General features: G+C 54.1%; 1 protein-coding gene across 6 annotated transcripts; it reads right to left on the bottom strand.

The window, feature by feature from the left end:
- Positions 1-563: 563 nt before the first annotated feature.
- Positions 564-24,484, bottom strand: Znf787 (zinc finger protein 787). 6 transcript variants are annotated; one of them, XM_059281879.1, is made up of 3 exons: positions 24,307-24,484; positions 11,168-11,256; positions 564-2,265 (listed from the first exon to the last, which is right to left on the bottom strand). In XM_059281879.1, exons 2-3 carry the CDS (start codon positions 11,244-11,246, stop codon positions 1,199-1,201), a joined length of 1,146 nt encoding a protein of 381 aa, XP_059137862.1. In that variant the 5' UTR covers positions 11,247-11,256; positions 24,307-24,484; the 3' UTR covers positions 564-1,198. The 6 variants fall into 6 exon arrangements, with proteins under 6 accessions (XP_059137862.1, XP_059137852.1, XP_059137872.1 ...); XM_059281869.1 differs by lacking the exon at positions 24,307-24,484 and adding an exon at positions 24,051-24,289; XM_059281889.1 differs by lacking the exon at positions 24,307-24,484 and adding an exon at positions 23,483-23,771.

Here is a 24,484-nt window from a genome sequence, read left to right as displayed (position 1 = left end):
GCCCTGCAAAACCCTGGAACAGGCGACAATGAGCTGAGGATTGTGAGTCCAGGAAACTACACCTAACACTGAAGGTCCCTCCAGCAGCAGTGTTCTAGGGGATGCACTGGACTGGAACTGAGTGAGCAGCACCCGAACAAAACATGCCGTGGTAACTGCCAACATCCTGTCCTCAATCGGCTGCTGGATCCAGAAACACTGTCTACCCATAGCCCATCTTCCTCCTTTGAGATCCCCTTCACTAGACGGTAGCAGCCACAAAGATACAGCCCGCTCTGCAGAGAAGGCAGACATATGGCTAACTGGTACCCAGCACTTGGATGAGTCACAACACAGGAGTCCCTGGGAGCTGCACCTTCCTGTGGAGATGTTAGTGCCTGAATCCCTTTCCCAGCAGGAGCTCCTCAGCAAGCAGGCCTCCTTCCTGAAATGGCTGAGGACACTCTGGGCCCAGCATGGTCAACTCTGGTCTGGCACTTGTCACTGGTGTTCACCAAAGTGGGCTGTCTCCATTTAACCTCTTTCCCTTCTTCGTCCCAAACTCAAGAACCAGGCAGTGCTGGGACAATTGAATAGTGCCATTTATTGCTCCCACATCCCTTCTTCCACCGTCAGGACAGGGAGCACACAGGACCCCATCCGTCCTCTCAATGAGACCGTGCTGGGAGCAGGCTGCTACTTCTTCACTCCTCTGCTACTGCAAATCCAGGAGGGAGAGGGACGACTTGGGCTAGGAAATCGACAAGGACCCACGGGGCAGAAAAATTAATGAACGGGAGAGGTCAAAAAGGTATGATTAAAAGAAAATTCTAGAAGGGAAGGAAGACCCTCTTGGTGCACAAGGCCAGGATTCCCTCCATTCCTTAGGACACCGTGGCCCCACACCTGCGGTGGGGGATGGCCTCTCCATTGAGGGTCTTGTGCCGATTGATCTACACAGTTCTCTCACACACTGTCTCTGGCTCCCAGGCTGGGAACCTACACAGGGCCGGTGCGGGTCAGCAGAGAGGCTGTGGGCAGTCCTGAGAACCTGTCCCGCTGGCCGAGGGTCTCCCTCACACCCAGGACAGCGTGGGCAGAGGAAGGAGGGAGGCCGCTGCTCCTCTCGGTCCGGTTCTCCCTGGGCCTCGTGGTCTTGCTCGCTGATAGTCCCCACTGAGCCCGAGGGGCCCTGCCCACCCCTCGGGCACCCCCGTCCCTACCGGGCCTCCCCACCGCGACACTCGGCACACCGCGCACCGGCTGACTGGTCCTCGCCGTCGTCCTCCCCGCCTGCCCGATAGAAACTCTGTCCGCAGCTGCTGCAGACCGACGGCGCCCCAACCACGTGGATCTTCTTGTGTCTCCGCAGCGCAGCGCCCTGCACAAAGCCCTCGCCACACTCCACGCAGATGTGTGCGGGCTCTTCGCCACCCGCTGCCCCCAGCCCGTCCCCGTGCTGCGCGCACTGGTGGGCCAGCAGCCCGGCCCCGTGCCCAAAGCCCTTCCCGCACTCCATGCACACGTACGGCTTGGGCGCCGGCGCCCTCCGAGACCGCGGCCCCGTTGCCCGCTGCCCTGTCCCCGCCAGGGCTGCGGCTGCCGCGGCACCGTCCCCCGGTGCGCCCACCACAATGATGCCCTCGCCGTCACCCATGGGGATGGCGATCTCGCCGTCCACCGCCGCCGCCTCCTCGGGCGCCTTGGCACGCCGCACGCTGGCCGCTAGCACCTTGGCCGCCACACCGGGCCCTGACAGCTCTGGGTGCAGCCGCAGGTGGCGCGCCAGGCTCTTGGGCTGGCTGAAGCCGCGGCCGCAGCGCGGGCACACGAAGGGCTTGAGGCCACTGTGCGAGCGCCGGTGTTTGGCCAGGCTCTTGCTCTGTGTGAAGCTGCGGCCGCAGTCGGGGCAGGTGTAGGGCTTCTCGCCCGTGTGGATGCGCTGGTGCTGCATGAGGTTGGAGCTCCAGCTGAAGCGCTTGCCGCACTCGGAGCAGGCGTATGGCTTCTCGCCCGTGTGGATGCGCCGATGCTGCACCAGGTGCGAGCTCTGCGAGAAGGTCTTGCCGCAGTCGCTACAAGCGTTGGGCCGCTCGCCTGTGTGCGTGCGCTGATGCCGCGTCAGCTTCGACCAGTGGCTGAAGCTCTTGCCACACTCGTTGCAGATGTAGGGTGCAGGCGGCCGTGGCCGGGGAGGGGGCCCAGGTGGAGGCGCGGACTGGGGTGGGGACAGCTTGGTCGGGGGCCAGCTGGGGACGTCGTCGTCATCCATGATGAGGATGTCCACTGCAAGGCAAGAGGGAAGGAGGAGGCAAGTCAGAGGTGGCGGGCCCACAGCGACTGTCCACGTGTGGGTTGCCGATGGATTCGTTTAGTGAGCGGCCCAGGGCAGCTCATCCTTTCAGGGTTCGTGCAACCCAGGGGCAGCTGGGTTGTGCCAGCTTGCAGACCGCACCCCTTATCCCATGGGGCACTGATTACTCCAGGTATTTCACTAAGTATTTTTGTGTCCCTAACCCATCTCCCTAAGACCTGTTCTCCTTCCCTCAGAGTGGACGTTCCCTCTGCTAGCCTTTCTCTGGACCTGTAGACCAATGCCTAAGGCCTGTATACAGGGCCCCCGAAAAGGTCTACCAACCAAAGCTATAGAGGGTCAAGGGTTCCGAGAGAGGCCCCAGCACAAATGGCACCTGAGTATCAACGCAGATGGAGGACCAGACCTGATGCCGCTGCAAAGAGGTCTTACAAGGTATGCAGGTTAGGACGCAATGGTGTCTCAACAGGGCAGAGTTGGACACACGGGATGGGACACCAGCTTGGGAGGTGCACTAGCCTGACTACTGGGCATGCAAGCCCCACACAGTTAGGCCCTGTTACCCCTCCCCCTTCTCTGCCTACCAAGGACAACTACAGTGTAGGGGCCTTGGTCTGGACAACTGAAGACACCCACCTCTCAGGACAGCCCCGAGTCGCTCTGCATGTGCATCCGGCCTGCCCTGGAAGCCTTCCTCCCATCCAATCCCAATTTGTCTTGAGGCCTGGGTACATCTTCTTTGGCATCTTTCCTCCAGGGCCCTACCCAGCCCTTAAACTCCTTCAGCCTCTCGATTTTACAGAACCAAGGCCTGCAGTCACATGCCAAGGGCTCACCAGGTGCAGCCTGCCAACCAACTCAGGTGGCACCCTGAAGTCTCCTTTCAAAGCCAGGTCTCACAGTCCACTGGAAGCTCTCTTCCTGTCACCAGCTCCCACTGCTCACACGCAGCCTCTGAGACAATGCGGGTAAATGAGGAACAGTGGCCCACGGGGCTGGAGGGACACTTGAGGCCTAGTAACCCCACATCTGGTAGCTGCAAGGCAACCTGCAATGCAACGGGAAGCTAGGGAGGGAGGGTAGGGTCCTTTGCAATAGGACACATGACTATCAAGGTCAGCTTCCTGAGACAAACGGTGTGATTGGTCCATAACGGCCCTTATGAAAGCCCACAGGTGTGTGAAGCCCTTTCTCTCCATCAGGACTGGGTGAGAGGGGACCTGAGACAAGGTCCCTTCTACTTCTACACTAAAGATCCAGGTTTATACCCTAAGGAGGCCAGTCTAAAGTCAAATGGATAAAGACAGTTAAGACAAAATAAGAAAATGCCAAGTCTTTAGTAGAGATACAGACTTTACATGGTCCAGGAGCCCATCGTAAGATGCTGCCTGCAGACCTCTACAGCTGGGCCTCATGGGTATAGGTGTGTGTGTGCGTGTGTGTAAAATCTGAAAGGAGGCCTATGTCAAAGGTTAAGACTAGAACTCTCCAAGCAGCCCAGAGCTCACGGTCAGGCGCTGGCCCTCAGGGGCTAAATGAAAAATAAACTCAGCGGAGGATAAAGATCACAGACCGTGGAGGCTGACGGAGTGAGGCTGAAGCAATGGACTGAGGCTTGAAACTGGCCCCGCAGGTAAAGCGGGGACAGGTGAGAGTAAACACGGCTGCTCTCTCAGGGCCCAAAGCTAAGACGAATGGAGCCTTCCTGGACATCCTGAGCTCTAGGCCACACACACGGCAACTCTTAGCTGACCGAAAGGTTAAAACAAATACTGCAAAGATTAAATGCTTCCTCCTTGGTTGATCCCAAAGGATAAAGAGCGGCTCTTTCACCGAATACCCACAGCACCCTGGGAGAACCATGTGCACCCTCAACAACTACAAGAAACAAGGCCTTGGGCCCTAGCCTTCCTCCCGTCTCCCACGCTCTCTCTATTCTAAGCACGGCTTTCTCTCTCTCTCTTCTTTCCTTTCTCCCAGTACCTGGACCCTTATGCTCACGGCGGTATCTGTACGGAGGATTCCCAGAGCTACAGCTGGTTTGACTCCAGTGTTAGCAGCCAGCCTTTTGTTTCCCAGTGCCCTCTATGTGAACCTTGTTTTCTGAAGTGCAAACCTATGCAGCAAACTGGTTGAAGAAGAACCCAGAACACCGCAGGTGGTATTGTCCCTTTGGGAAGCTTAGATGAGAGGTGTTGGGTACAAAGATTAACTTGCTCAAAGGTGTAAACTGGAGAATAAAGGGCCCTTTGCCAAGCAACAGTGGTTCGGTTCAGTGAAATGACCTCCCTGAAGCTGGGAAAGGCTAGAATCATCCTTGAGGTGCCTGTCTCTTGATTCCACGGACCCATGTGAACACCCACACCCCATATACAATAAATCTCTCTCCCTCTAACATAATCGAACTGTCTGTCCAAGTCCCCTTTGATCAAGAACAAGAACCTTGGGGGCAGGGGTTGGGCTCTGTGCCCCAGCAACACTTCTTTCTGAAATGTTCCTAGTTCCAGGTACTAGGTACTAAACAACAGTCCATGCATCAATTGGGTAAAAGTACTTGCTGTGGAAGCAAGAGGTCCCAAGTTCAAATCCCCACAGCCCATACAAAAGCCAGGGATGGAGACCTGACTCTCCAGTGCTGGCTGGTGGGTAGAGACAAATGGATTCCAGCAGTTTCCAGGCAAGGCAACCTAGCCAACACATGCAGCTTCAGTGTCTATGTGAAGATCAATACACTACAACAATCTACATCTGCCTCTGGCCTGTGCACACCAGTGGATGGGCACAGAGTGGGCAGACACATGTATGCACACGCACGCACGCTCACACATGCATGTGGAAAATGAAGGCAGAAAGACGGGGAGGAAGAGGTCTAAAAGGACAGGAAATGAAAGAATGAGATATATGAGAGAAGCAGGAGGGACTATTTAAGAGGGGGAAGGGGCCCAGCACCTGGATGGTGGAGGAAGTAAGTAAAAACAAAATAGTGACACATATGTATTCAAGTGTAATAATGGGGTCTGGGAGATGGCTCAGCAAGCCAACGTGCTTGCCCTAAACCCGACGATCTGAATTCAACCGTAATACCCACATTATGGAAGGAGAACAGCAACTCCCTCAGGTTTTCCTTGGCCTCCACATGTGCATGGTGGCATGCTTGTGCCAACACCCTCCCATGCACACACAAAATACAATTTAAAACACCAAGTTTAAAGATTCTGAGTGCTAGTGTACTGTGTATGTGCATCTTTGAACAGTATTTGCAGTCATGACATGAAGTCTGAATGTTGATTACAGCAACAAGTGTGGGAGCTCAGGACAGAGACCTGCAGGGGGTGGAAGATACATCCACCGCCCCTCAGGGCCATCAATGGCTAAGGCAGTAAGGGGCAAGGAGAATTCAGGCATGTTCTTTCCTTAAGCTCTTTCTAAGTTGTCTGGTTATTCAGTTAAGTGTGCCTGTTCTGTAAATAAGCAAACTGTTAAGTGATCAGAAGGTGGAGTTCCATTTTTAGCTGATGCCTGGGCTCAACCGGGACAGTCGGTTCTGAAGGGCAGTGGTGTTTGGAAGTGGTACTGTGGACATTTAGCAGGGGGACTGAAGAGTCAACTTCTCCCAGTTGCACTGTCTCAGGAAAAACAGGACTGGCTCAGCTGTTAAGGGCACTTGTTGTCCTTGCAGAGAACTCAGGTTCGATTCCCAGCACCCACATGGTGCCTCAAAACCATCTGAAACTCCAGTTCCAGGGGCTCTGACACCCTCTTGACCTCCACAGGCACCAGGCAAGCATGTGGTATACAGACATGCATGTAGGCACAACTCTCATAAACATTTGAAAGTACTAGAAAGCAGGGCCATATGGCTCTGCTGGCTACACAGTATACTCATGCCACCTCTGGACTAGTGGGCTGACAGTAGCCCAGCCTTGTCAAAGAGTCTTGCGATGCTGTCTTGTCCTCTCCCAGAAGAAAGGCTTCTTGTATTGCCTTGGGACAATGCTCAGATCATGGACCAACTGCACAAGGAAGCAGCAGCTATTCTGTTTGTGGGACAGCAGCTGTAATGATCTCAAGACCCCACATCAGAGTCAAGCTCTTGGTACTTGTTCACTTCAGGAGGTTGTAGGCAGGACATCTGCCCCGTTTTCAAGCGTGGGTTGGTCCTCTAGTCTTCACCAAAGTGACCAAGTGAGTCTCTCCCTTCCCTGTCCTGGCGGTACAGGTCTGCAGTGTCAGCTCCCTGAGAGGCTGAGGCCTGCCTGGGCTATGAGTTCAAGGCCCATCTGGGCAACTCAGCAAGATCTTGTTTCAAAATAAGAAGCAGAAAGAGGGCTGGCAATGTAGCTCTGTGGCAGGGCCCTGATCTAGACTGTCCAAGACTCTAGGTTGGATCCCAGTACCACGGCATAAACAAACGTTGGTTTAAATTCACCAGGCTAAAACCGCCCATCTCTGGTGTGAGCCTCCTCCGTGCTCGTTGTCCTCCCTGGGTCCAGTGCCCTCAGCAGCATCCCGTTTGTTTTGTACGCCGCTTACCCCAGACCCACCACCGACAGCTTTCCAAAAGCAGTACTCGGGAGCAAAATCAGTTAGTGCCTGTTCTGGGTTTTGTTTTCAAATAAAAACTCGTGAATCCACAGTGGCAATTGCCATATGTACTCTCAGCAACTGATAGTTTTTATTGAAACTATTTAGTACCTCCCACTTGACACAGCTCCCATCATCACTGTGGGTGACGATGGAATCACAACAGGAATCACTTACTGGTTTGACGCATGCTGCCTTCTGGGCACAGGCACACTAAATGCCCTAACGAGTCCCTTTCCATTTTCACAGCGTCCCCACAGGCAGGTGTCTGGTCCTGTGCTTGAAGCCAGCCCCTGCTCCCTGCCACCTTCTGTCTGCCTCTCTGGTCACTGGGGTTGTCCAAAGCTCAATCACCATTACACTTCCGGGAAAGGCACACAGATGAGGGCTTAACTGGGCTCTTGTTCTTTGTTGGTACCCTTCAAATCCTTGGCTCACCCTTCTCACCCTGAGGACTGTCACAGTGATGCTTTTCTTGGGCTAAAATGTTGACGTCTACCCGTTGCCTTTTTACTTTTCCTTATAAGCTACTCATTCCTTCTGCCAGGAAGTTGGATTTTGATTTTCAACAGGTGAGATCAAACACCCCTAGGCACATGAAACAAGTGCACTATCACTGAGCCACATCCTGGCCCTCAGCTCTTTTTAGCTGCTCTCAATGTTTGTGACTTGTTCTCTCAACAGAGCTCAATTTCAGGGCTTTTCTCTTGAATTAGTTTTCAGGATGGATCTGTATCTGTGTGTGCGTGTTGTCTGTGTAAATGCATGCCACAAGTGTATAGGTAATGGAGAGGCCAGAAGGCGGCATTGGGTGCCGGGCGGTGGTGGCGCACGCCTTTAATCCCAGCACTCGGGAGGCAGAGCCAGGCGGATCTCTGTGAGTTCGAGGCCAGCCTGGGCTACCAAGTGAGTTCCAGGAGAGGCGCAAAGCTACACAGAGAAACCCTGTCTCGAAAAAAACCAAAAAAAAAAAAAAAACCAAAAAAAAAAAAAAAGAAGGCGGCATTGGATCCTAAGGTTGGAATTACAGGCAGTTGTGAGCTGCCAGACATGGGTGCTGGGAGCATAACCTGGGTCCTCAACAAGAGCAGCAAGTGCTCTTAACCACTGAGCCATGTAGCCCATGAATAGTTTTGCCATATAGTCTATTCCTTTGCTTTGCATACATCAGGGTTTCGGTCTAAATGTATATCACACTTTCCCTGCCTAACTTCAATATTCTTTACTCCATTTTAATCTTCTAAAAATTTCATTTTTGCTGGGAGATAGTGGTACATGCCTTTAATCCCAGTGCTCGGGAGGCAGAAGCAGACAGATCTGTTTGAGGCCATCCTGGTCTACAGAGTTCCAAGACAGCCAGCGCTACAGAGAAACCCTGTCTCAAAAATTCAAAAGTAAGTAACTCATCTTCATCTTACAATTATCCTGTTTTCAGCTTTTTAGAATTTTTAAATATATGTACTAGTGAGGCGGCCGTATGGGGGTGCAGGTGCGCAGAGTCCATTATCAGACTCTGGAGCTGGAGTTACAGGTGGAAGGGGTCCCTCTGGAAGGAAGTCGTCTCTCTGGTCCCTCCTCACCTTTAATGTTTTGGGACAATGTGCTTACTCACTCGAGTTCCTTCTAGTCTTTCCATTCTGGGTTTGGCTTTTACTCCTCATCTCTGCTGAGTTTGCCCCATTGAAGAGTTCTAGAATCACATCGTTTTTCTGTGGGCCGGGTCCTCTCTCAACACACTTAAGCAATCTGGACTTGTAGGAGGCACTCCCAGTCACCTGTTTCCCTTTTCACAGAACACCTTCTAGGGCAGCGGCCACAGTTCCTTTGACAGACAGGCGTCCTGGCCTGTGAGGCAACAGAATGGAATTCTCGCTGTTTGCATACCGTGGTCACACAAATGCCACTTGCCACCCTATTTCCATCAAAACAGTCTCTCCTGCCTCCCTCCCTGCTCACAATTCGCTCCCTAGGCCTTGCCCTGCAGGGCTGTACCTAGATGGTTCAAGAACCCTGGTTTCTTCTCACTGGCCTCCCTGGCCTCTCATGTCCCACACAGTTCTGCACAAAACACCTACTTTATAGCTATGGATCCCCAAGTGTGTCCCTGCCCCCGAACTTCCCAATGAACCCTTGAAGGCCATCTCCTCCACTTCCTTCCCCTAAGCCACCCCTACACACCCAGGCTGAGGTGGCTTATCCCATAAGGTCTGCTAGAGCTAGCAGCCATGCTCAAGGCCTGGTATTTGTCAGTGTGGTCTAAGGGCCAGGGGTTTGGTTATGCGTTGCTGTATTCCTACACAGGGACCTGGGAAGATTCTATAGTTTTGAAGTGAGCTCTCCTTCTGACCGAGCTGCATGGTGGGTGAGTGCTATGTTCCACAGGAGGACAGAGCCTCATCACCCAGTGGGAGACTATCACGACACCAGCTGAAAGCCCCTCTCTATTGGGACTACTCTACTTTTCTTTCTGGATAGCCTGTTGCTGAGCTAAGGACCAAGAAAGTCTGGAAGGATCTCTCTGACCATGGCCACTGCCCATCTCACATGGCAGCTGGAATAATTGGGAGAAAAGGAGCCTGAGAGACTGACTGTGAAACTGCTTCAGCCCCAGGGAGCCCCAGCTCACCTCTGCAGCCCATCCCTAGGCAAGCTGCTCAGCTTCCATCCCAATTCCATCCCCTGCAACCCCACCAATATCCTTTTGAAAATAAAGTGGATCAACAGGCAGCCTGACCTCCGAGGCTCTGTGCGCTCTCAGAGAGATGACCCACATGGAGGCTGGCAATGATGTCAAGACCCACCGAAAGTGCCATTCTCAGTAACAGCATTAGCCTCTCTTGGTTGAACAGGCTTCCCAGAAATATGCAAGAGTCAAAAAATAAAATAAAATCTAAAACCCTGCCATCTGATTCTCTGGAATGTCTCTTGCTCTCTCAGCAACCACTCAGTAGAATGAGGCAGCATAGCTTCCGCTGTCCCGAGCCAGGGTTCTGCTGAGGACCACCAACTGAGGACCACCTTTAGAGGCTAGTCAAGTGTGTGATAAACAGGCCAGCACTTAAACAAGGCAGAGCCCAGGGAAAGCAACGTCAGAGTGCTGGCCAGCTTTAACTGTCAATTTGACACAACCCGGAATAACCTGGAGGAGTCTCAGTAAAGGGCTGTCTACACGGGGTTGTCCTGTGGGCACGTCTGTAGGAGCTGTCACCAGTTAACTGCTGAGGGAAGAGCCAGCCCACTGTGAGGGCGTCACTGATCAGGGACTCTTAGACTGCTATGGGTGGAAAGAAATCAAACTGGGCCCAAGCAAGCAAACATGCGTTTATTTCTCTCTGCTGTTGACTGGATGTGCTGTGACTAGCTGTTTCAAGCTCCTGCCCGTGACTTCACGGCATGATGGACTGTAACCTGGAATTAGAAGTTCAAATGAGCCCTTTCTCCCCTAAGTTTTCATGTTGAGTTCTTTTCACAGTAACCGAAGGGAAGCTACGACAGTCTGCACGTTCTTCAGGTGTTCAGGGTCGTGCCACACTTGTACTGTAACCCCACACAATGGGTACATGGCTGTGTACAGGTGGGAGTGACAAGACAAGTAACCCGGGGCCATGCAGCAACGTCTAAGGAACACCGAAGCAATGTGTTGGAAGCACCGATTTATTAAAAGGGAGGAAGCCAGCGCCATCTGCCCTAGGCAGCAGACACAGTGTGCGCTGTGCCTTCTTGTTACCACGCTGGTATCACCAGGGAGCGGGATGAGGGTGTCGGTGGGCTAGCATGGGTTTATCGCCAAACCTGGGCACCACGTAACCCACAGGAGTTTTGCTCCACCCAATAATACTTTATTAAACAAACAGAACACATGTACCAACACTTAAAAATGAATTGTTTCATATTTAATCCAGCCCACCCTTCCCAAATCTTACCACATGACTACAGATTCCCCTTCCTAGTCCTTCACTCATTCATTACAACTTCCAGACCTTGGGTTTGGGGGCCACCCTGATGTGAGGAGCACCCATAAAGCAGTCAGTGTTCCTGGAACCAGAACAGGGCATAGGGCACAAAAATGGTGCTCAACAACAGCCAGCTGGAGACATGGGCGAAAGGTCTGGATGGTCCTGTTAAAGGGCCCTTGGGGACCAGAGCCCCAGCCGCTCATTCTAAGCTGTGGCTGGGGGGCTCTTAGAGGGAAAGGGGCAGGAGTCAGGCACCCCAGAGTGACAAAGGATGGTTCCCCGGCCTGGTGGAAAGGCAGCGGGGTTGGCTGAGGAACCACCGAGGCCACCTCACCTGGGTTCTCATGGCTGGCCATCTGCTGGTCCTCAGAATCCAGCGGCCCCGGAGACCAAGCTTCTTCCCGCAGCTCCATGTCTGGGTCCCTGTAGGAAGGGATAATGCAGAAGACAACGCTTACAGGTGGTGTGAGGACAGAGCACTCTCCAATGCAGGCACAGTCACCCAGCCACAGGAGCCTGCACTGAGACGGCGGCGGTGGCTAGGGCTGCGGCGCCCCGGACTCAGCCCCCACTGGCTACACGGGCTGCAGCCATGTTCCCAGACCCCTCCCTCCCCAGATCCACCCAACTGGAATGTAGCAGAGCAACTCCATCGCCGTGACTCAGTTTCCTCACGGGCAAGATGGAGAACAGAGGGGCATGGGGTTACGCGACCATGCAGATTTGACACTTGGTGGAAGAGGCTGTTATGCCTCCAGAGTGTGGTAGGGACGCTCAGGTACAACTGGGAGGAGAGCGCAGTGACAGGAAACTGTCAACTTCTACATCGAGTAAGAGCAACAAAAAGAAATTTCAAAGGCAGAAAGCCTGACTTCCCATATCAAACCTTCTGGGCTGACTGGCTGCCTAAATGTATCAACTGCAGGCAGGTCTGGACAAGCCTGCTCCATAAGACAACACTAACGCGTGGGTCTTCTAGGCCAGGACCAGGCCTCAGGAAAGGTCCCCTACCGGCACAGCCACCTGGGACCCTTCAGCTGTGTTCCTCGTGGCTCCTGAGAGCCTGTGAGCAAGTGAAGACCACTATCCCTGCTGGACTGTTTGGAGTGAGAGTCACCTCGGAAGCCCTGCCCAGCCACCGTGTAGCCCGACCCGGCCTTCTCTCCCCCTCACCCCTAGTGCTCCTTCATGTTACACCACGTTAGTCTGCCCTCCCACGTCCACTCCTAAGCCAGCACCACCCTGAGGAACCCCGGCACGCACAGCAGCACCAGGTAGCCCAAGTGCCCCAGAACAATGGTATGAACACACAGCTGAATGAAACTGGGCCAAGGAAAGGCTTAAAAGACAAAACTCAATGAATTCCAGCACTTGGTCCTGCCCCGGACCTGGCTCAGGGAGAACCACACACAGACAAAAAGACCCAAGTGGGCCCCAGTTGCTGGAGCCAGGTCTAAATAGTCCCAAGAATGTGCACAAGGCGGCCATGTGGCCCAAGAGCTGGGTACAAATGCTTATAGGAATCCCAGGTGATGACTGGGAGAGAAAAATCCAAAGCTCTGAAGATGCTTCTCAAAAGAACAGCAAGGTTTAAACTGGGAAACCTGGAAGGCCCCGTCAGCCTGTGGATGGGACAGAATGTCAGCAAACCACAGGCGTCTATTCCAGTGAGCGTGTGCATGTGTGGGAGTGGGGGTCGGGAAGGCAGTCATGGGTCACAGGCCTATGACACCAATAGATCCTCCTGCTCACAAAAGGGAGTCCAAATGTCTTCTGTTCTCTTCTTTTCCCCCAGCTGACAACCTTCAGGACTAGAACAGAACAGGCAGGTGTGAGGAGGGCAGAAACCCATTAGAACACCACCAGGCAGGGGAGGACTGCAGTCCAAGGTCTGTGGGGACAGCAGTGACTCCCTTTTCTTTCTCTTGAGACACGCCATCTGTGTTCCAGAGGAGGAAACTACCGACCGTATCAAGGACAGGAGCCAAGGCCAAGGGACTTCTGAATAAACAAGCCTCCCCATCCACATTCCACAGCACAACTCCAGTCACCAGCACAGAAGCCCCAAGGGCCTTGCTTTCACATGATGCCCACACACAAGGAGGCATCTGAATTTTCTTCTGGGTGATCTGCTTTGCGGCAGCTTATTTTTTGGACATAGCGGGAAACTCTGAGAGAGTGAAAGTTCCACCTCTCCTACACAAGACACAAGGCTGCAGGGCTCCCAGATGGCACGTCATGGCACCAAAACTCCAAAGGAAGCTAGGTATGGTGGTGCACATGTGTTAATAGCAGCACCTGAGAGAGGTAGGCAGGAGGATCCAACGGTCCTAGCCAGCTTTAGCTACACAATGCATCCAAGGCCATCCTGGGTTACACCAGCTCTTGTCCCAAAGTGAAACAAGCAAGCAAACAACTCCAAGAGAACTTAAAAATACACCAGGAAAGCATCAGGTGAACTGTTGCTTTGGAAAACAGCCCATTTCTCAAATGGTAAGGAGTTACCAAGTAACCCTATAGTTGCACTCTTGGCACACACCCAAGAGAAGAAAACACACACCTGCACAACAGCATGAGTGACCAGGCATGCAGTGCTGTGTGTGACAGCTAAGAGGCAGAAAGCCAATACTAGGGAAAGAAACAGACCTAAGCCTATTATCCCATGTGCATAGACCTATTATCCCAAGGTCAGAGGCCTATTAAGCCCAGGGCCACATGGTTGCATGAAATGCCAAAGGTCACTACACCCAGGGCACCACAATATATGACTCACTGTACATGAACTGCCAAGGTCACTAAGCCCAGAGTCACAAGGTGTATGGCTCCAGGAGCATGAGCTACTCAAGGTCACAAAGCCCAGGGGACCAGAAATAGATGAATGTGTGAACTGCCCAAGATCACTAAACTCAGGGTCAAATAAGCCCAGGGCCACATGGTGTAAGATTCTGTGTGCATGAACTACTCAAGGTCACTAAGCCCAGGGCCACATGGTGTAAGATTCTGCATGTATGAACTACCAAGGTCACTAAGTCCACAGCCACATAGTCTAAGATTCTGCGTGCATGAACTTCCAAGGTCACTAAGTGCACGGCCACATGGCATAGGACTCCATGGGTATGGACTCTCTAGATAAGTCCACAGACAAGAAGTAGACTAGGACCGGGAAGTGGTACACACCTTTAATCCCAGCACTCTGGAGGCAGAGGCAGGTGACTCTCTATGAGTTGAAGGCCAGCCTGGTCTACAGAGCAAGTTCTAGAACAGCCAGGGCTACACAGAGAGAACCTATCTTGGGGGCGGGGGGGGTGGGGGTGGGGTGGGGGTGACACAGGCAGCAGCAGCCTAGTGACGGGGACAGGAGTGGAAGTAACTGAAAAATAGGTATGGGCTTCCTGACAAGGAATGAGAACATTCAGGACTAGACAGCGGTGACTGCTATGTGACTCTGAATATATTAACTCACCCAATGATGTGCTTTAAAACAGCGTATTTTCAGCACACAAATACCTTTAGTAGAAAGTCCACTTTTAAAAAGTACACATGCCTGATGATTATGAAACCGTCAACATTACAAGTACCAAAGAGAAAGAAAACGGAGGAGCTCCAGGCACTGCAGAGGTCAAAGAGGTGGACAGAGAGGGTTGTCCCACGAAAGCCTGCTGCCAAGTGTGGTACTGTGTTGAGCTCAAGCAGCCGGGAATGCCCCGCTCCAGCCAACTTCCTGCAGGGAGGAGGGCCAGGCTATGGGCTGAGCTTTCTACTCACCTCACCCCTGCAAAATGCCTTCAGTGGTCAGAGGAGGACAGCCTCTACTTCCTGAAAGCCAGGCAGCCTTACTATTCTGACCAGGCAGTGAGGCAACCCTCAAGGGGGCCAAAGCCCAAAGAGCTGGCAGGGTGAGAGGCAACGATGCAGGGCCTAACCTGCGCTGGCTGGAAAAGGTTTGCCAGACTAGCCAAACTCCTACCAACACTGACACCATGGTGTCTCCCCTCAAATGGTCCCCTTTTATATATTCCTAGACACCTATTAAGAATGACAGTTTTGGTTTGCACTATGATCCATAAAGCCTAAAATATTTTATATCTGGCCAAATACAAGGAAAAGTCTGGTTGACTCCTAATGTTAAAGAGCAAGAGATACAAAAATAAGGACAGCTTTCAAAGCCAAGGACTGTGAGAGCCATGAGGAATGAGGAGAGTCATGGGTTGGGAGCAGAGCCAGCAGGAGGCAGCCTAGCTTATGCTCCAGGCCATGTGCTGCAGTGTTGATTTTTGTCTGTGAAGCCAAGTGTTATGAGTAAGTTCCCCTGAACCAAGGGCGCACACAAGTCCACAGCACTGGTGGGCCCAGGGTAGAGGAAGGGTTGGCTCCTACCCCACGGGTGAACTAACACATAGAATGAATGCCCTGGAAGGCGTTGAGGAGATGGGCAGCTCAGTCCGCAGAGGCCTGCCACACGGCGGCCTGCCACACAGCATGAAGACTGGAGTCAATCCCCAGCACCCACGGCAGCGCACCTGGGCCCCAGTGCTGGAGAAGCAGACACGAGGATTCCTGAGGCTTGCTGGCCAGGCAGTCTAGCAAAACGGTGAGCTCCAGGTTCAGTCAAAGCCAGTTTTCAAAACTAAGACAACGACTGGGAAAGACTTGCCGTCAATCCACACCTGGCCTCCACACTCACACAAATGTCCTGAGAGGTTTACACTTCAGAAGGAAGGGAAAGGCATTCTGCTCCTCCTGCCTTGTCACACGGCCTTTTTGTCTTGCCCCAGGCCCCTGCTGGCAAGCTGGGAAGCCAGAGGGGTGCAGCAGGCCACACACACAGTAGCCTGGGTTTATCTGTGGGGTAGGGGCAGATCTTCAGCAAGCCTCAAAGGTGCCCGCCCGCCCGCCCACCCTTCTTCCGTCCTGCCTCCTCTAGGTAGCAGGGGTACCTAGGGCTGTCTAGGGGGCTCCTAGGGCAGCACGTAGTGCTCTACAGAAGCTGAAACCCCTGACAGACGCAAGCGAACAAGTTGAAAGCAGGCCCCGTACTAGACAGGGGCACATGCCTCTCCTCCTCACTGGCAAATCCCAGCCCGCCCGGAAGCTCCGCCTCAGTGTTCCCACAGCTGCACGCTGTGACCCTGAGCAAGTAGGGCTCTTAGGGCTCAGCTGTGTGTGTCCTTGCAGGCCAGGTATTTCACAGGGCTGTGAGAAGCCGCCAGTGGCACCAAGCTTGTGGGGATGAAATCAGGGACCTCGCAAAGGCTTTAAGAAGGGCATCCAGTCCTCTTTCTGTCCCATCCACTGATTCGCCCATTCATGAAGACAGATAGCTACTGGCCCTCTAGTTCTAGCTCTGGAGGCGCAGGGCCCACCTGAGATCTCACAGCCTGGGGAGTAGGATGTTGCGTCTGCAGGGGAGGCACAGAGGAACCAGGCGAACCTCAGGAGCCACAAACCTAGCTCCCTGGAGAAGAGCCCAACCTGAAGACAAGAAAACTCCAAGATGTGCAAGAGTGTTCGGTGGCAAAGCTTATGCCTGGCATGTGATGGACGCCCTAGGTTTGATCCTCTAGGTTCAGGCTCCAGCACCTCCCGATGCTTCTGACCAGGAACCCTAGAGGTGCAGTCCACCCTTGCCTTTCCTCCTCCTCTCTCAGCCAGCACCTCCAGCCTCTCACAGATGCTCACCCTGCTCTGACCTCCACCTTGCAGAGGTAGAAGAAAGGGCACCACCTCCCCAGTCCCCATCCCTCCCAGCAGAGCCCTTAAGCAATCCAATTAGCACATGGATCTGACAGGGTTATTAAGCCCAGACAAATTATTGTTATTATTGTTGTTATTAGGTCCCACCCACCCCCTCTGGATGCCTGCCCACCAATTATCCCCTTGCTTTCTTCTGCTGCCAATCTGGCCTCCTCCTCCTCCCCCGCCCGCTGGGGCTGGTGCAGAAGCAGCCCCTCCTGGCCCTCATCCTCTCTCACACTCCTCCAGCCCGGTGTTCCTTGCTCCTCTCCTCCCACCAGCAGGCAGGAGTGGTGACATCCCAGTGCACCTCCTTCCTTACCTGCCAGTCACACCTGTGTCACCTTCCGTTTTCATCAGCAAACACACTGACTTTTCTGTCACCAAGTGCCCCCATCTACTTCTGGGTCTCGAACACCCTCACCCCCCAAATCCCTGGGTCAACAGCAAGGATACCAACGCCACCATCATCTCCCCCTTTCTCAAAGGCCCCAACCAAGTCATTGCCTCCTCTGTTCTTTCCCTCTACTCCCTCCACCCCCCACCCCAGGGCCTGCTTCTGGGTACCTCCCCTTACTGGCACCCCAGTTCTAGATGCAGCCTGTGCCTCTCAAGACCCCTCTCCACTCCACGAGCAATGAATCCTTTGTAAAAAGTCACTCAGGTCAAATAACCTAAATAAAAACTGGGCAAGCAAGCTGAGACACACGGCTCAGTGGCTGCACAAGTGTGAGGACCGAGTACACATCCCCAGCATCCACATAAAATACTAGGTGTGGCAGTCCACACCTGTAACCCCAGCGCCGGGAAGCTGAGCCAGGCCAATTTGGGGAGGAGGACTTGCAAGGCCGACTAACTCATCTACCCCAAAGGGTGAGCTCTAGGCTCAGTGTGACCCCATCTCAAAAAACAAAGTAGAGAGGCTGGAGAGATGCGCAGGGGTAAGAGCCTGACTGCTCTTACAGAGGACATGGGTCAGGTTCTCAGCACCCACATGGCTGTCCACAACTGCCTATCTCCAGTTTCACAGGACCCAATGCTCTTCTGGCCTCAAGTACTTGCATGTACATGGCACATATAAACAGCTACATACATGTTAAATAAATAAATCTTTAAAAATAAGCAGTGGTGGCGCACACCTTTGATCCCAGCATTTGGGAGGCAGAGGCAGGAGGATCTCTTAAGTTTGAGGCCAGCCTGGTCTACAGAACGAGTTCCAGGACAGCCAAGGCTACACAGAGAAACAATGTCTTGAAAAACACCAAAAATAATAAATAAAACTAAGACAGAGAAGTGACTGAGGTCAACCTCTATGTGTGCTCACACTCATAAGCATCTGAACACATGTGCACACACAGAGACAACACACAAACCCCCGCCCTAGGGAAAGGGTCCGAATACCTTTCTCCAAAGAAGACATCCAGATGGCCAGTGGGCACATGAAACGAAGCTTGCCCTGGGGAAATTCAAGCACAGCCGCAAAGAGGCTCCACTTCACACTGCAGGCCACTGCCATGAAAGTGCTGGTGAGAGGGCAAGGCGGTGCACCTGCTTCAGGAAACACCTGGCAGCCCTTCAAGGTCAGGCCGACAATCGCCACCCACCCAGCAACTCCACTACAGTCTGCACCCTAGAGCAGTGCATGGGAAAAATTCCTGCCACATGGAAATCTAGATGTGAATGCTCAGGGAATATAATCACAAAAGCCAAAAGGCCAATACAGCCAGGCAGTGGTGGCACACACCTTCAATCCCAGCACTCAGAAGCAGAGGGAGGCAGATCTCTCTATCTCTGAGTTCAAGGCCAGCCTGGTCTACAGAGCTAGTTCCAGGACAGCCAGGGCTACACAGACAAATCCTGTTTCGAAAAAACAAAAAACAAAAAGAGGCAATACAAAATGCCATCAGGAGAAGCATGACACTCAGCCACAGCAGAAGCGAGGCACTGACACACACACACACACACAAAGTTGAACCTCGAAGGCTTTCTGCTTGTAAAGCAAGTCAAATTCTGGAAAGCACATTCTGCTCAACTCCACATAAGACACCTAAAATAAGCAAACCCATAGAACAGCAGTTCTCAACTTGTGTGCTGTAACCCTGTGGGGGATGAGTGACCCTTTCACTGGGTTGCATATCAGATATCCTGCATATCAGATATTTACGATGCACAACAGCAGCAAAATTACAGTTATGAAGTAGCAATGAAAATAACTTTAGAATGGGGGGTCACCACGAGGAGTTAACCTCTTTTTGTAACAAGGAAATCTTCCAAAATCTCTTGTGGTGATGCACACACAAAGCAGTGACCATGCTGAAAGCCAGCAAACGGTATGCTTTCAGTGGGCAAATTGTACCTTATGGAAAGGATCCCCTAATTTAGGAAAACTGCCATGGGCAAGAAACATTACCCTGCCTAAAACAGCCCCATCACAGACCCACTGCACTAGCCACAAACCTGACTTTCGCCCCAGACCCCCAGGACCCTGGTCTGGCCTAGGCCCTGCAAACTCCCACCTTCTTCCAGAGCCCCAATCTCACTGTCTACCCCCACTGGGGCCATCTGGAGAACCCTGGCCCAGATCTTCCAGCTGCCTCCTCCTCCTCCCCTCTCAAGGGCTGACTCAAGTGTCTCCTCCTCCTGTGCCCAGGCCCCACCTCGCATCACATGCCAGCTTTGTCATTATCTCTGATTTTCTCTCTATTTCCTTCTGCGCTCCCCGAGGGCAGTCACTAAGTGTGCCAGGTACCTATCATTCCAGAATATGCTGCAGATGGCCATCAGCCCAATGCCCTGCTGTCTGTCCTTCACTAGAGTGCTCCATACAGCAACCTCTCTGCTTTCCCTAGCAGATCCCTTCCGGCCTCCCTTGTCTGTGTCTGTCCCCTCACTCCAGGCTCTTCAGCTTCCTCTCGAACCAAGTCCTGCATCCAACACCAGACCAAAGCTAAGCCCTCATCTCCTCAGCCCTAGGACGAGGCCTGAGCATCCACGGGATGAATCCCACTGTTTGCCGCCACTGGGCTCTTACACTTGTCCTTCAGGGGTGAGCCGTTGGGGACTACTCCATCTCATCCGGTCAGTTTTGGTAGTCACAATCTGAGAACATCGTCTGCACCTCATCCGGATCTGAGGGTGTATTTAGACAAGGCATGGAGCCAGGCAGAACTTCCTGGTCCTCATGGTCTCCCCTCCAGTGTTTTAGCTGATGAGATGCCTTTGCCTCCTAACTGGTCTAGTACATCCACTTCCTGTGGGCTCTACTCTCTTCAGCAGAGCATGGACACTGTCAACCTGATGATCAATATGGTCAGAATAGAGAAAGACCTTGGCCTCACCTACCTCAGGAGAGCTGTCTAGGTTCTTAATCCACTGTAAACCTGTGACACACCTGGCACTCAGCTGGAGCAATCCCTGAGGGGCACCCTGCTCCTCCCTGGCCAAGCACAGCCATGTCAGCCATGGATCTGCAGCATTAGCCCACAGCCTCAGTGTATCTGCAGATCTTCAGGGTCACTCCTGAGCACCTGACTCAACCACTGGCATGTAACTGCAAACTGCCAAAAGCAAACCCTCTTCAGGAATCCACTGTGCATGCTGGGCGATTGATCACAAGGTCTGCACAGGTTTATCGATAACAGCAAGCTAACCCAGGATGGGGGTGGAGTGGAATACCAACAGTGGGGAACCTGGGATTGGTGGGAGGGGCATAACGGAACTGTGCCTCCTGCTCAACTTTTCTGTGAACCTAAAACTCTCTAAAAACTACATCTTGCATTACAGACAGACAAAAAACTCATGAGCCACCTCAGACCCACACTCTGGGCCGGGCTGTTTTCTAGGTGAGAAGATACCACCTGGCCTTACACCTTTCTAGATCTGCTGAGGTAGCATGCCCAAGTGCCAAGGCCCAGCATCAACAGTTCCTCCCCTGGGAAGCCTTCACAACTGCTCCTTTCTGTCTGCTGCAACTGTCCTCCTTAGCCAACAGGAACAGATCACATTCACCAAGTGCAGATTAAACCCCAAGCCCTGGGGTACATGGTGCTGTAAGCGCATAAGCTTGGATCCTGATCCCCTGAACTGCCAGGTAGAGGCCAGAGGAAAATCCCTACAGGCAAGCTGCCACGGTCAGAACCTACCCCACCGCTGACCAACCATGTGACTGAGGCAAGGTGCCTCATCTCACCCTGTGCCAGTAGTAAATCATGACACATGCCCAGGTTTAAAGAAGAAACCTGTAGGCACTTTATGCCAACAGACAAGGCAAGGAAGCATTTATTGCACAGCATAACCGTTGTACCTGTTTCAGAGATGAGAAGGCCACAATCTAGACAACTGTGTGGCTAATACAATGTTATACAGCCACAGAGCAAAACTCCAGGTCAAATCTGGGTCGGCCAGACTTCCTCTCAGGACACTGGCACTGCTCCCAATTAATGTTTGATCCTGTGGCTGAGTCCTCCGTCCTCTGGGAGAGATTCCTATCTTAACCCTAAAGTTCCTCCTTTGGGTTTCCCACCCCCAAACCTCACAGGGAATGTCCAGCAGACTGAGTCCTCAAAAGGAGGACAGGAACTATACTCAGCCCTTGACAACTGACCCTGCACAGAGCCCCAAAGCAATACTTTGAGCAGCCTGACCCTGAGGCTGAGATTTTATCTGATGTCTAGTCCCCAGCATTATCCACTTCAGGGCAGGCACTCCTGTACAGAGCTAGACAGAACTCCCCAGGGGGCACAGCAGAGAAGCCACGGTTCTGGGAGCACAAAAGGAGAGGCCAAGAGGCCAAGGCAGAAGAGGAAAAGCAGAGGCACCAGCAACCTGGGTAATTCCACAGCTCTCTACACTCCACCTCAGGGCCACTGGTACAAGGACCACGACAGCTCAGCTTCCTACCCACTCTGCTGGCTAGTGAGGCCTCCGCCACAGTTGACATAAATCTCAAGTCTCATCACCCATCCCAGGCACCAGCAGAAGTCACCTCTGCTCATCCATGCTCTAGGTCTCCTATAATAAGAGACAGGTCTCAAGAGTCTTCCAGCCAGCAGCACTGTATGCAGGAGTCTTCCTGACAGTTTACCCACAGAATGGGGAACCAGGAACCCCAACCCAATGGCTAGCACCTAAGAATAGGCCTGTGATCCCAGATCCAGCCTTGCCCAAAAGAACTGTTCCAATAGAAGGGATGGCACTACAATCAGAGGCCAGTTCTGGGCTCCTACAGACTATATTCTGAAGCTACTTTAGGGCCTAGGCATCTGTCCTATCTTGCCAAAACCAAGGTGACCACCTCTGTCCCAGGGCTCTCAGAGTACGTCATCCAATCTGCAGTCTCTCCTCAATATGGAGGCCCAAAACCAGGTGCAGCCCTAGTTAGTCAGAGGATGCCAATATGGATGTGGAAAGCCTGTGAAGTGTATCTGGGCACCCCACCCCCAAGAGCTATGGGTGCCCATCAGTGACTACATAGTTGTTGATGGCCTTGAGCTATGCATCCTGCCATCTCCCATAAGTCCCAGGGACCCCTTGTCCAAGACCCACCAATGCTAATGCCACTGCCCCTGCACTGAGATCACGGCATCCTTTCCATGCAGGCCCCCAGAACTCCCATGGGCACTCTGGTGTATCTCCCCCTTGGCCTGAACAATTCCAAAAAGGGACTACAAGATCCCTGTCAAGTTGACCAGTGTCACCCACCAGCAGGCCTGGCCCATGGAAACCTTGGGAATTTTTCTCCAACCTATGGGGTGTCCCCACCAGAGCAATTCAATGTGTTGGGATTAGTCGTGATAGACTAGGCTTATTCAGGGAACTGACAATGTTCTCCACTTCAGGAGACTGGGGAGGAAACAGCCTGGGAAAGGGGAAGTGACACATCCAAGGTCACAGAACTGTAAAAGAGCCAAGACTGGGACTCAGGAACACTGGCTTCAGAGACCTTTTGAGTAACTTCTGCCTGAAAGGAAAGTATGACAAGCCTCGCAATGGGGAGAGTGCTGTTATCACCTCCACTGTGTCCTCATGGGAACAGAGTAGTGCTTCTTATCTACAGCCACAGAACTTAGGAAGCTGAAGGATCCGAGCTACAGAGCTCTTAGTGAGGAATACTCCCCGTGGCTGCCACTCAGTCACTTCACCATGGTCCAAGCCAGAAGATATGCCCTTCCCATCCCGTCCTCAGTCTAGATGGAGAATGGATGAGATAAGCCAAGTCAGAATCTGATGTCAAGAGTTCTCTGGGCCATGGCAGCACAGCACTCGGTAACTCCAGAGAGGCAGGCAGGGAAAGCTGGCTGCACTTCACCCAGGAGGCTTATCCCTGCACCAGAGCTGAGGCCAGATCTCAACTGGATCCTCAACAAGGCCCAACACAGAGCCTGAATGGGAAACTACAGAGAGAGAGAGAAAAAAAAGAAAAGAAAACAAAACAAAACCAAGTCACTGCCTTTTGAATAAGGCCCTGAGCAATCCCCGTGGACTGCGGTGGGTCAGGTCTCAGCTTCGGCTTTCCACACCTACTTCTTGTTCATCTTCCTATCCTGCGGCCCGGCCTGGCTCTAAGCCAGGCGTCGGTTCACTCTCCACACTCCCTTCAGCGCCTGGGGATCACTTTTCCCGCTGACCTCTGCAGGTGCTGGGGCACTAACGCCTGGGGTTTGAGGGTCACCCTGTGACCTGCTCTGGTGCGGACTGGGGGTGGAGGCGGGAGGGCTGTGGAGGGGCGGGGCCCCGCGCGGGACCCTGCCCTCCCCGGGGAGGAAGGCAACTGTCCAGGCTGGGCCGCACGGCCCACGCGGCGCTGACCTTGGCCTGGTGCTTCCCCTCCCGGGACCGGTTTCCTGCCGCCCGGCAGCACGCGCGCGGGGGGGAAAGAGATGAATGGGCCTCCCGCCGCCTGCATCCCCGTAATTACCCGCCGGATCAAAGCCCAGCGCACGGCGCCCGGGGCAGCAACGGACCAGGGCGACTGGAAACGGGGAAGGAGGGGACATGGGAGGACTGAGGCCTAGACTGTCCCTGGGCCGCCGTTTCCGGTCAGCCCGGTCCAGGCGGCGGGGCCCCTTCCCCCATCAGCCCTCAACTCCAACTCCCCCTCGACCCAAAGTCCCCGACACTTCCGGCCATGGCCGGCGGCAAGTACGGACCGGGGGGGCCCCCGGGCGCGTAGCGGACGGAGGTGACAGGCAGCCCGCACGGCCTCCTGAGTCGCGCACGCGCGCCGCCCCGGCTCGCGGCGCCAATTGCCCCCCCACCCCGCCGCCCCGCGCGCGCGCACGCGTGCGAGCTCCCCGGCCGCGCGCGCGCTCACGCCCACCCCACCCCCTACCCCCTACCACCACACGACGCGCACGCGCACTCGCCCGCTCCGCCGCGCTCGCCCTCCCGCCTCCCCACCCACCCCCGTCCGGAGCCCGGCTTCCAGACGCGCGCCCACCCCGGCCCCTCGGCGCACGCCCCGCTCAGCCCCAAGCCGCCCTCACCTCCTCGGCCCCGGGGCCGCCGCGCTGCACTCGTCCTCCTCTCGCCTGCCTCGCGGATGGTGGCAGCGGCGGCAGCGGCGACTCAGACCCTGGGGTCAGGGGGACGGGCGCCCAGGCCGGAAGTGACCTTCCCGGCCGCTTCCGCTCGCGCCTCTCCCTCTCTTCCCCCGCCCGGGCCGCCACCGCTTCCTCGCCGCTCTAGGCAGGCGAGCTCCGCGACCCCTGGCCTCCACCCCCCCTCCGGCTCTATGGTTACCGAGAGGCGCCTTAGGACGCCACTTCCGGATACGTCTAGGACCCGGGTCCTCCGTCCGGCTCTATGGCGCCTCGCTCCGAGGGGCTCCGGCCCCGCCCCCTCCCAGGACCGAAGGCCGGGCTCGACCCGTTAGGCGCACACTTCCGGGTGTCGGGGCGGCCCCCAACCCAGCCTCCCC

This window comes from Peromyscus eremicus, chromosome 1, assembly GCF_949786415.1.
Source record: "Peromyscus eremicus chromosome 1, PerEre_H2_v1, whole genome shotgun sequence".
In the NCBI taxonomy this organism is placed as follows: Eukaryota; Metazoa; Chordata; class Mammalia; order Rodentia; family Cricetidae; genus Peromyscus; species Peromyscus eremicus.
Note: the sequence above shows the minus strand (reverse complement) of the source record. Positions and strands in the feature narration are given on the sequence as shown.